Source organism: Chionomys nivalis, chromosome 14 (assembly GCF_950005125.1).
Source record: "Chionomys nivalis chromosome 14, mChiNiv1.1, whole genome shotgun sequence".
Taxonomy (NCBI): Eukaryota; Metazoa; Chordata; class Mammalia; order Rodentia; family Cricetidae; genus Chionomys; species Chionomys nivalis.
In genome coordinates, this window is record NC_080099.1 from 44,919,401 (window position 1) to 44,932,128 (window position 12,728).

General features: G+C 44.1%; 2 protein-coding genes across 2 annotated transcripts; both read right to left on the reverse strand.

Moving 5' to 3' along the window:
- Window positions 1-1,127: 1,127 nt before the first annotated feature.
- LOC130886555 (protocadherin beta-14) lies at window positions 1,128-4,090 on the reverse strand. Its single transcript, XM_057788464.1, has one exon. It carries the CDS (start codon window positions 3,801-3,803, stop codon window positions 1,410-1,412), a length of 2,394 nt encoding a protein of 797 aa, XP_057644447.1. The 5' UTR covers window positions 3,804-4,090; the 3' UTR covers window positions 1,128-1,409.
- A 1,295-nt stretch (window positions 4,091-5,385) lies between these two features.
- On the reverse strand, window positions 5,386-9,011 carry LOC130886556 (protocadherin beta-6-like). Its single transcript, XM_057788465.1, has one exon. It carries the CDS (start codon window positions 8,864-8,866, stop codon window positions 6,479-6,481), a length of 2,388 nt encoding a protein of 795 aa, XP_057644448.1. The 5' UTR covers window positions 8,867-9,011; the 3' UTR covers window positions 5,386-6,478.
- Between the last annotated feature and the right edge of the window lie 3,717 nt (window positions 9,012-12,728).

The window sequence follows — 12,728 nt, forward strand, 5'->3', positions numbered from 1 at the left end:
ACCAGGCATGAGTGCCGGGAACTGAACTGGGGTCCACAGAAAATATTCGCTCTTAAGCACGAGTCATCTTTCCAGCAGCCCCTGAGAGTTTTGACCAGATGTTATAAATTTACCGTAATTCATGTTTAGAGAACTGTTCTCATTCGTTAGCTTCTCTCGTTTAAATTTATATAAAGAACTTACTGACTTATTTTTTTCTTTTTGATGTTGGGCATTGGGTCCAGGGCATCGTGCATGCTAAGCACATGTTCTTTCATTGGGCTGCACCCCGAGCTCCAGACATTATTTATTTTAGAGCAATGCTGACTTAATGACAATGTTCTGGTGAAAGCATACTGATGTGCCTTCTTTGTGCTTAGTGGGTATGTATTAATTATACAGAGCACATATCATGTTAAAAGAATGAGAATAGCCGGGCGGTGGTGGCGCACGCCTTTAATCCCAGCACTCGGGAGGCAGAGGCAGGCGGATCTCTGTGAGTTCGAGACCAGCCTGGTCTACAAGAGCTAGTTCCAGGACAGGCTCCAAAACCACAGAGAAACCCTGTCTCGAAAACAAACAAACAAAAAAAAAAAGAATGAGAATAAATAGCTACACACCAAAACCATTTATGGAAAATAAATCACAAGTGTACCAATAAGTCTATCACTTTTTGATAGGCCAAGTTTTTCAGAATGCCAAAAGATGATTTAATAAAATTTTATCAATTTTGAAAGAAAACACTCAATTTAGAAACAAAATCTCAATTAATCAACAGTTCATTTGAAGAAAGAAAATAGAGCTCTTGAGACAACTTGCAGCAGATTCATAAGATTTAGAAGATCATGAAAAGGTTCACATAATTGAAAATTATATTTAAAGCTGAAAGCCATCATTTCCAATAGCATTAAATTCATGCTAATGAGAAACATAACTTTTGAAACATGGGTCTTTTGATTACAAGAAATCAATGAACAGGCTTAAATACCAGGGACCTGAAAACATCTGTGACATTGTAAAATGTGTGGTGAAAATAATACCACCGCCGGGCGGTGGTGGCGCACGCCTTTAATCCCAGCACTCGGGAGGCAGAGGCAGGCGGATCTCTGTGAGTTCGAGACCAGCCTGGTCTACAAGAGCTAGTTCCAGGTCAGGCTCCAAAACCACAGAGAAACCCTGTCTCGAAAAAAAACAAAACAAAAAAAAAAAACGAAAATAATACCACCAAGAAAGGACATTTTGCAGCTATTTCGTGCACTTGAGCATAAGCTGGTTAACAAAAATGCAAGGAATTATCAACAATTAGAAACAGCTATAAATGTGACTATTAGTAATGTGCTAATTCGCTCTTTACAATGAGTGAAGGGTTGGGAAATTACACATGCGTCAGTGAAGATAGTAATTCATCCCACAAGATCAAAGCACGATTTCTAGTTAAACCCCAAATGATCCCTGAAGTTGGAATGTTCCTCATCATTCCGATAAGCCGCTTCATTCAAGAAGTTGGGAAGTACTGGTTTAAGAAATTTGAACTCATTTGTCCCCGTACCTCCCGTCAGACACACCTCATACTGGTAGCTCTGTGACAGGGTCCCCGTGCCACTGACATCAACCAGGTGTCCAGGAAAGTGTCCTTCAGGCACAGAGCAGCCACCCAGAGAGGCTGCCCTGACCCTCCTGCACAGCCTCACCCCCACAAACAGCAGCATAGACAACAGGAAGAGCGATGACACAGACGCCAAGGCAATGACCAGGTACAAAGTAAGCAGGTCTTCGTCCTGTGTGGGGTCGCGCGCCACCTCTGGCAGAGGCAGGAAGGGCTGAGAGAGGCCATCTACCAGCAACACATGCAGAGTGACACTGGCAGACCGCGGAGGATCGCCATTGTCCTTGACCAGCAGCAGCAGCCTGTGCTTGGGAGCATCTCGCTCACTCAGCAGCCTGGAGGTGCGCACCTCGCCATTGTGAGCCCACACGCTGAACAGTCCGGGCTCCGTGGCCTTGAGCAGCTGGAACGACAGCCAGGCGTTCTGACCAGAGTCGCGATCCACTGCCACCACCTTGGTGACCAGGTAGCCAGGCTCTGCCGCCCTAGGCAACAGTTCTGTGAAGGGCGCAGAGGCATTCTGGAGCGGGTAGAGCACGAAGGGCGCATTGTCGTTGGCGTCCAACACCTGCACGTGGACCAGCGCCTGGCTGCTGAGCGAGGGCAAGCCTTGGTCTGTGGCGCCCACGTGGAACTCGAAGGCCTGCAGGACCTCATAGTCCAGGGACCTGAGCGCAAACAGCTGTCCATTGTCGGCATTGATGGAGATGAGCGAGGCGAGATCCAGCTGCGAGTCGTGGGTGGGCATCAGCGAGTAGGTGATGTGGGCATTGGAGCCTGAGTCTGAGTCTGTGGCGCTGATGGTGCCTATGTGCAGGGCGGGGCTGTTGTTCTCGCGCACAAACAGGGTGTAGGAGCTTTGATTGAAGGCGGGGGCATTGTCGTTGACGTCAGACACCTGCACTGTTATGGTGTGCTGGGTTGTGAGCCTGGGTGTGCCCATGTCAGTGGCTGTGATGGTGATATTGTACTCAGCTCTGCTCTCTCTGTCCAGTGCACCTTCCGTTACCAAAGTATAGAAATTATCTCCATTAGGTTTCAAGAGAAAAGGAAGTCGGCCTTGGATGGAGCAAATCATTTTCCCGTTCTCTCCAGAGTCCGGATCTGAAATTCCAAAGATGGCAACTACAGTTTCAGGAGAATTTTCTGGAATATCACTGATAAGTAATGACATGGTGAGTTCAGGGGCGTTGTCATTTACATCCGACACGTCTACTACTACCGTGCATTTTCCTGAAAGACCTCCCCCATCAGAGGCCTCGATTTCCATGCGGTAAGACTGAGTTTCCTCAAAGTCCAATAGTTTTCTTATTCTAATTTCTCCGGTGTCTGTATTTATTTCAAAAGCCCGAAGCACCTGATTTGAGGATTGAAAAAGCGAATAGGACAGTTCTCCGTAGACCCCAGCGTCTAAATCTCTCGCGGACACAGTGATAACAAGTGAGCCTACGGGGCTGTTCTCCTGAACCTGCACCTCATAGAGCCCCTGGGCAAATTCGGGGGCATTGTCATTAATGTCCAGGACCATGATGAGAACCTGGGTAGTGCCAGTCTTGGGAGGTGTCCCGCCGTCCAGAGCCGTGAGTGTTAATCTAACCTCTGCCTGTTCCTCCCGGTCCAGTGCTTTGTCTAGCACCAGCTCAGGGTATTTCCTGCCGTCGCTGTGATTGCGGGTGAGAAGGTGGAAATAGGAGTTGATACTGATTGTATAGTTCTGAACTGTGTTGCTACCTACGTCCAAATCTTGAGCTATTTTCAGTGGGAACTTAGTCCCTGGAAGGCTACTTTCCACGATTTTAAGGAGAATTTCATCTTCCATGAATTCTGGCGCATGGTCGTTTACATCTTGGAGCTGTATTTCCCCTTGAATAAATTGCACTGGGCTTTTTAGTAACACTTGGAAATATAGGATGCACGGGTCCGTGCTCCCACATAACTCCTCTCGATCCAATTTCTCTTTCAGAACCAAATTTCCACTCTTCTGTTCCAGCTGCAAGAGTTGTTTGTTCCCTTTGTTAAGAATCTGGGCGCCCCTGATGACCAGATCCCTTAAGCCCAACCCCAAATCTTTTGCCAGGTTGCCCACCAAAGAGCCCCTGTCTGTTTCCTCTAGAATCGAATACTTAACGGTCGCACTGCCTGTCTCCCACAATAGTAAAAGAAAGACAATGGCGGTCACTTGCCTTTCCTGTAGTGCCTTGTGGAGTGGTGTCCCCATCGTTCCTCAGGTCCAAAAGAAGCAGCAGTTAATCACACAAGAATTGCTCTGTGAGCAACTCAGGAATCTTGGCTCAGTAATTTTGAGCTTCTTTTCTTCGTGACATTGCTGGACGCGGTGTATCTGCCTCTCTGAAAGGATCTATCGGCAGAAATGTTAAAAAGCTTCCCTTCTCAGCGGCAAATGGCTCTGCTTTTACAGTCACGCAGGCTGCAGGTTTTCGTTTCTTAGCCTGCAGCGCCACCAAGCGTTCTGCTTTACAACTTCAGATAATTTTGTTTCAAAGTGCTCTGTAAGGGCTAAAGCACTCACCATTGAGGTCAAAGTGTTCTATTCTCTCCTTCCTCTCCTCTTTCCCTCATTTGACAGCCCCAAGATAGCTAATCTGCGTGAGAGAAATGTATCTTCTTAAATATATCTTCATAAAGGTACAGTCTCATTACAAAAGCTCTGCAGAGACTGCCAATCATTTAACAATTGCTTGTACAGGTATTCATTTAGCTTCTGACCATGGAGGAGACACAATTTTTTTTGGACTTGGAAGACTTTTCATTTTATTATAAAATTTACTAATTTTTCTGTTTGTAAATAAAAATATTATTAAAAATTCCAGCTTCTAACTTCCAAATGGCAATGTGCCTATAACTCATGAAGGAAAAACTAAAAGGTGATTTTTGTTTGTTTGTTTATCCTCTCTGTGGAGTGCAATCTTAAAAGCTTCCACTCATAAATGTGCCGTATGTGATGACCAATAAAATTGAATGGAGATATCACTTATAAGTTCTATGAAGAGAAGGATTTTGACCTATGTGCCTTGGGAAGGTGGCCTTTGGACTGTGGAAACTGTGTAACTGAAAATTACTGAAGTTCCAAATAGAACTGTGTGGTTGGAATGAATGAAGTAAAACCCGCAGGGCACTGGTGGTGCATGCCTTTAATCCCAGCACTCAGGAGGCAGAGGCAGGCACATCTCTGTGATTTTGAGGCCAAGAGTCTGGTCTACAGAGCAAGTTCCATGACAGCTAGGACTGTTACACACAGAAACCCTGCCTTGAAAAAAAAAGAAGCAAAACCCCCTCCCTAAGAAAAAGGAGGTTATTGAAGGACAGGGCAAGTATTCCAGAATCCCAAAGAGAAAATGCTTCCTTTGGCCATTATAGTTCACCTTGATTAAGGTTGAAGGTAAATATTCACCAAGCACCTTTATATAATTTGCCTTCCTTTGATAGAAATTTGAAAGGAGCCTTTTTCATAAGATATTGGCAACTGTAACCTATAAAACAAGACCATGAGTGCAAGTGGCTTTGTAGTTAATGATGTTCAGAGAATGCTGGAGGAGAAAATAGGGATGCTCGAGAAAGTAAAACTTGGATTTGACAAAATAACTTTGAATTCTCAAACCCTTCGACAAAAGCAAGGTGAAGTGTGCTCTCCCGAATTTATGCTCAGCAGTAGAATGTAGAGTGTGCAGAAAGATGTTTGCTGTGCTGAAGGACAGAAGACAATCTCAGTAAGCAATATTGTTTAAAATTTCACATGATTGTAATTCAAAGAAAACTTTCACTCATCAGAAAAATCACATTGTTGTAGAGAGGATGTTAGAATTACTTTGTAGAAAACGTGGATGTTTTTTAAAAGGACTGTTGTACGGTTCAGCAAATATTTATTTAGCATTTGTAAATACCTTGATGCTAAAAGACCACACTGTTCTTACACAAGGTTCACTAACTACTGATAGTTTAGTAAAATTTATATTTAAGAAATACATTAATTACTAAGATATACTAAAATATAATTATGGCTAATTAAGGTATGTGTATTAGCACTTAGGTTTTTATGTTTAGAGGTTCACATGATAACTAGTTACCACCAAATGAGACTAAATTTGCAAAATTCAGTAATATCAAACATTCACATTTAAAACATTCCTACACACTAATAGGGCAATTAATTTAATCGTTTGTTTGAAATGTAATCTCAAAAGCTTTACATGATAACATATTTAAAAGATTATTTGATTTTGGATTTTACTAAAAATACTTTTTATTTAACTTGCCAAATACAGGTTAGTGCCACTAATTTAAATACAGCTATGAAGTACAATTGAGAAGCTGGTGGAATCTCCAGAAACTGACCATTTAAAATACAAATTTGGCTGGGCAGTGGTGGGGCATTCCTTGAATTCCAGTACTTGGCAGGCAGAGGCAGGCACATCTCTGGGTTCAAGGACATCCTGGTCTACAGAGCTAGTTCCAGCCAGGGCTACACAGAGAAACCCTGTCTTAAAAATGTAAAAGGTACAATCTCAAGAATAATAGCAACAGGCAAGCCAGATGAGACATTATGACTGAGGTCTCTAATCATAGTACTAAGGTGACAGAGGCAGGTGGGTCTCTCTGTGTTCCGGGCCAGACAGTTCTACATAGCAAGATCCAGACTACCATAGTCTACAGAGTGAGACCACATCTCAAAAATAGAAAAATAATAAACAAACAGGTTGACAATTTAGCTCTATGTTGATTTTGCCTAACATGCTTGAGACACCGGATTCCAGCTCCAGGAACTAGTATAAAATGTAATACAATAAACCTCAGCAAACATACACCAGTAGCATGCACATTCAGCTTAAAAGCTCTTTTGAAGGTTAAACAGAATTTACTACTACACTACAGTATTTAGAGGAAAAGGAAGCTATTCCGAAGTGTAGGACTTTCCTCTGTTTTCCTCTCAGATTCCAAAGTAGGAAATTGGGGGTTAATTGCCTTTAGAAATTTGAACTCACCAGTCCCAGAGGCTCCCCCCAGGCACACCTCATACTGGTAGCTCTGTGACAGGGTTTCTGTGCCATTGATATCCACCAGGTGACCAGGAAAGTGGCCCTCAGGCAAAGAGCAGCCACCCAGAGCAGGTGCCCGGGCCCTCCTGCACAGCCTTGTCCCCACAAACAACAGCACAGACAAGAGAAAGAGCGAAGACACAGACGCCAAGGCAATGACCAGGTACAGCGTGAGCAAGTCCTCATCCTGAGCGGGTTCTTGCACAACCTCAGGCAGAGGCAGGTAGGGCTGAGAGAAGCCATCCACCAGCAGCACAGGCAGAGTGACACTGGCAGACCGCGGAGGATCGCCATTGTCCTTGACCAGCAGCAGCAACCTGTGCTTAGGCGCATCGCGCTCACTCAGCAGCCTGGAGGTGCGCACCTCGCCATTGTGAGCCCACACGCTGAACAGCCCTGGCTCCGTGGCCTTGAGCAGCTGGAAAGACAGCCAGGCGTTCTGGCCAGAGTCGCGATCCACAGCCACCACCTTGGTGACCAGATAGCCAGGCTCTGCAGCCCTGGGCAACAGCTCTGTGTAAGGCGCAGAGGCATTCTGCAGCGGGTAGAGCACGAAGGGCGCATTGTCGTTGGCGTCCAGCACGTGAACGCGCACCAGCGCCTGGCTACTGAGCGCGGGCAAGCCTTGGTCTGTGGCGCCCACGTGGAACTCGAAGGCCTGCAGGACCTCATAGTCCAGGGACCTGAGCGCAAACAGCTGCCCATTGTCTGCATTGATGGAGATGAGCGAGGCGAGATCCAGCTGCGGGTCGTGGGTGGGCAGCAGCGAGTAGGTGATGTGGGCATTGGAGCCTGAGTCTGAGTCTGTGGCGCTGATGGTGCCTATGTGCAGGGCGGGGCTGTTGTTCTCTTGGACAAACAGGGTGTAGGAGGTTTGTGTGAAGGCGGGGGCGTTGTCGTTGACGTCAGACACTTGCACTGTTATGGTGTGCTGGGTTGTGAGCCTGGGTGTGCCCATGTCGGTGACTGTGATGGTGATGTTGTACTCAGCTCTGCTCTCTCTGTCTAGCGCCCTATCTGTTTCCAAAGTATAGAAATTCTCCATGGATGGTCTTAGAAGAAATGGAAGTTTGTCATCTATGGAACACATAACCTCCTGGTTATTTTCCGAGTCTGCATCTGAAATGCTGAACACTGCTACTATGATACCTGGCAAATTTTCAGGGATGGGGCTGTTGAGAGAGGTTAAGATCACTTCCGGAGCATTGTCATTCACATCCAATACCTGCACGACTAAAGAGCACTTTCCTGTTAGTCCACCGCCATCCACGGCCTCAACACCCACATGGTAGGACTGAAATGCTTCAAAATCCAAGGCGCTCCTCAGTCGAATTTCTCCTGTCTTTGAGTTTATTACAAAAGGCTCGTTAACATCGTCATCTTGAAACAGTGCATAAGAAACCTCTCCGAAGGATCCTGTGTCTAAATCTCTCGCTGAGACGGTAAGAAGCAGTGTACCAATGGGGTTGTTCTCAGGGACCTGGACCTCATAGAGCTCCTGAGCAAACTCCGGAGTGTTGTCATTTATATCTAAGACAAGTATTTGAATCTCTGTGGTCCCTGACCTGGGGGGAGACCCGCCATCCACCGCAGTGAGCGTTAGTCTGAGCTGAGCCTGCTCCTCACGGTCCAATGCTTTGTCCAACACTAGCTCGGGGAACTTCTTGCCATCGCTGCGGTTGCTAGTGAGTACGTGGAAGTGACGGTTGTCGCTGACAATGTAGCTCTGAATACTGTGACTGCCGGTATCTGGGTCCTGTGCCATTTTCAAAGGGAGTATCTTTCCTGGCTCAGCCATTTCTGATATTTTAAGGAGCACCTCTCTGGCAGGAAACTCTGGGGCGTGGTCGTTTATATCTATAACTCTCAGTGCCGCCTGATAAAACTGCAAAGGATTGTTTAGTAACACCTGGAAAGGTAGCATACAAGGCTCCGTGGAGCCACACAGCTCTTCCCGGTCCAGCTTTTCATTGAGCACCAAATCCTGGCTGTGTGGGTCAAGCTTCAGATACTGTCTGTTCCCCTTGAAAACCACTCTGGCGCCCCTAGCAGCCAGTTCTCCCAGCCTTAGTCCCAAGTCCTTAGTCAAATTGGCCACAAACGTGCCACTTTCTGTCTCCTCCGGCACGGTATAGTGAATTGATTCTGAACCCACCTCCCACGAAAGCATCCATGCAATTAAAATCATCACTTGCCTTGTCTTGCACCACGCCTTTGTTTGTGGCATCTCTACTGATACAGGAGGGAAAATCCCTTTCAGGTCTTTATCACGGAGGTAACTTTGACTTTCCGGAAAGTCTTTGTTGTGAAATTTTGGGATTTGGTCTTACACGTTCCCGGTGACCCCTCTTCTCCGGAGTGCTTTTGTCTTAGCGGCAGTAGCAAAATGGTTCCGTATTTTGCTTCAGTTTCTAGGCGATACGGGGCTTCCAAGGGCTCTAAAGACTTCTTACTCTTTCTCTTAGCCTACACCGCCACCATGCGTTCAAATCAATAACTTCATGAGATATTTTCAAACACCGAACACCGACAGAACATTATGAAGACTTTTATACAAATCTAAGCATTATAAAGACTTTAAAGATGAGTCAGTGTTTCTCAAACTGACAGTGTAAAGGAGTTATTAGGGGTCTTGCTTGAGGGTGCATGCTAGTGTTTTGTTTTGTAAGTTGGTTTTCAAACTCACTCTAGATCTTGAGTCAAATTGCCTGCTGATGTAAAGGAACATCTAAGAATCACTCTTCTGGCCACGGAAACTTCCCACAATCAGCTATGATTCTTTAACAGTGCAACTGATCTCTGATGAGTTCTATAAAGTCATGAGTTTAAGAGGAACACTCTTTAATTGTCCCATTAAGCACACCAACAAATTATCAAAATGTAAAAGTTGGTCAGAAACATTGAGTTCCCTAAAATACATGACTCACCAATGGCATGAACAACAGACTTTGTTACTAGGCCACGTAAGAACAGTAATGGTAATCATAAGGCTATTGAGGAGAAAACTGTAGCCAAAAAGTGATAACAATATCTAAACAAAATGAATAATTTAGAATGGGAATTAGGAGCAATTGATATTTCCATAAGAACTTTTAAGATTTAATTTTATTTCTAAGTGAGTGGACTTGGTCATGGTTTTAGAAATGCATGTGTTTTTCTATAACTTTTCATTCGACAAGATGTCCTCATGTCATTTGACTGAAGACCAAAATTATTGTGAGAGATGGCATGATGCAGAAAATGACATTCAAGGATGCACAGTGGCACACAATTGTAATGCCAGAACATGGGAGTCTGAGACAGGATAGCAATCATGAAACAAGAAAGACTCTGTCTCAAAAAGCAGCAAACAGAAATGCAGATAATGTGAAAGGGGTTGCATTTAAATATACCATGGAATCCAATGACAGAACATCACAGTTAGACTACAATGGAATATGTTACTCTCTTGCCCTTTTCTGAGCAGATAAGTTGGAAAGTGTCTTTAAATATCATTTAAAATGTGAGTGAGTAAACATTCAAGAACTTAATATATGTTAGATATAATTGATTTCTGATGGAGTTTGCATTTATTTAAGATGAGTTCTATTAAGGTCAAGAAAACTTTACTTCACATAAGACCCAAGACAATAGGAGATGGGAAATTAGAATATATTAAAAAATTTCTAAGTGAAATAAATCAAATTTAAATCTTATTGCTGAAATCATCATATGGCTAGAAATCACATGTGCGCATCCTGTGGAATGAAGAGAATGAGAACATCAGTATCCCACTCCTCCAGGGCTTACTAGAAAACCACTACTGAGTGCGGACATTCCTTGAGCCTGTGAATAAATGGAACTCATGGAGTAAAAACAACAGCCATAAAGACTGTGGATGGGTTTTGCCATCTCAAGATAGTTTCTAAATGTTCCTTCCGAATGGTGTCACAGTTAGTCACTGTTGGTTGGATAGGCTGGAGGACCACTGACAAGATTGGTAAAGTTCACCCCCTGCAGTGTCTATGAGGGATTCCCTAGAGGGGACTGAGGAGAGAAGCCCACACCACCCCATAGACTGGAGTCAGGATCAGAGCAGGAAAAGGAGAAAGAGCTCCAGGTAAGCAATCTGTACTCTAGGTTCTCACCACCTTGATGGGCGCTGGTCCTTCCGTGATGAACAGAAACCCTGGGTCAAAACAAACACTTCCTCCCTGTTTTCTTTCACATTTTGTCCCAGCAGTGGGCGGTCTGATTAACCATGGAAGGGTCTGAGTTCTGACTCCAGTTTAATGCCATACTTCTGCCCCAAAGCCTTTATTCACTCTCTGGGGCTACAGTAGCACCAGGTGTCCTCAAGTGTGCCTTATAGAATATTCCTGACATCAAAACAAATTTTTATCAACATTACAGCATGTGTTGAACTCAATCTAGGCAAAGAATTTTTTTTTTTTTAAAAAAAGCATTGGTACTTATGTGAGAAAGTTAGTATCCTGATATTACCCCCAAAAGATACCAGTTGAGAATGTCAAAAGACTCCATTTTATGTAAATTACATTTTTACAGAGAATTATGTTAGATCCTCAGAGAAGAATGCATCACTGCTTGCTCTCTTTTTCTTTTGAATAGAGTTGAGTTGATTTTACTTCCCAAAACATGTATCCATTGTATCCAACACTGCTGTCATGAGAAATGTCTAACAAAAAAGGAAATGAGATAAACTTCTACATAAACATCACTTAGATATACAACATTATCTTAAATCCTTTAGGATTTCCCTTCTGCTCTGCTACCAGCAAACACTTGCTTTTCTGTGGCCCCTTTTAGAGTCTTCTCTCATATAATGGATTTTGAACACAGTTTCCTTTCCCTCCACTCCTCACTACTTCCCCCACTTCCCCTCTCCCCCAGATCCACTCCCCACTTTCCCTTCAGAAAAGAACCCTCCAAGAGACCACAACCAAACACAACAAAACAAGATACAATTAGTCAAGGCAAAAGTTCTCCGATCAACTTGGCTGGACAGCAACCCAGAAAGAGAGAAAGGGTCCAAAGAGCAGGCAAAAGAGTCAGAGACACCCCACCTACTCTTACAAGTCCCACAAAACACCGAACTAACAGCCATAACATACACGGGGGACCATGAGCAAACCCTTGCAGGTTCTGTGCCTGGCACTTCAGACTCTGAGAACCCATATGAGCCCTTCTTGGTTAATACAGTGGGCCATGTTCTCGGGGTGTCCTCCATCCCTTCTGACTCCTACATTCTTTCCTCTTCCTTTTCTGTAGGGTTCCCCTAGCTCTGAGCACCAAGATGACCCAATTACACCCATTTCTTAAGGCAACATTTTCAGAAATTAAAAATTACCAACCTTGACCATCTTAACAACTGTGGGATGTTGGCAAGTTTTGGGATGAAACAGGTGTAAAAGAAAAAAGAATGCTATTCATTAAATTCATTTAAAAAATGAACTGTTACTAATGGAACACTAAAGGAGGCTTTGGTTTAATCAGAGCGATAACCAACGCGGTGACATTTCTCAGAACGGAAACTTGAGATCGTGTTAACTGTGCTGCTTAGTGTATGTAATTAGCAATTGTGACAGAATAAAGATTATGAAAAATACGTAGTGGACTAAGGCTGACAACACAAAATTGGGAAATTAGATTAAGTGAACTTATTCGCTCTTCTAAAATCTGGAAGCTTAAGATGAAAGGATTGGCAGGGACAATTTTATTGTGTGGTTTCTGGTTTTTCCTCACAGATTGCTTTCTTCTTCTGGTATCATCACGTGATTGACATCTGTGTTCTCTCTCCCTTCTTTCATCCTCTCTGCTCTACCTTTATCCCTCCCTAAATTTTTGTTAAAGTCACCAGATACCTTCTAATTAAGGTCTAGCTTAACTACACATTGTAATATAACAGTCTCATTAGAAGTTTTATCTCTGCTGGGCGGTGGTAGCGCACGCCTTTAATCCCAGCACCCGGGAGGTAGAGGCAGGCGGATCTCTGTGAGTTCTAGACCAGCCTGGTCTACAAGAGCTAGTTCCAGGACAGGCTCCAAAACCACAGAAAAACCCTGTCTCAAAAAACCAAAAAAAAAAAAAAG

Bases quoted from the DNA above. Each gene is read 5' to 3' on its own strand.
- LOC130886555 (XM_057788464.1), bottom strand. From the start codon at position 3,803: ATGGGGACACCACTCCACAAGGCACTACAGGAAAGGCAAGTGACCGCC.
- LOC130886556 (XM_057788465.1), bottom strand. From the start codon at position 8,866: ATGCCACAAACAAAGGCGTGGTGCAAGACAAGGCAAGTGATGATTTTA.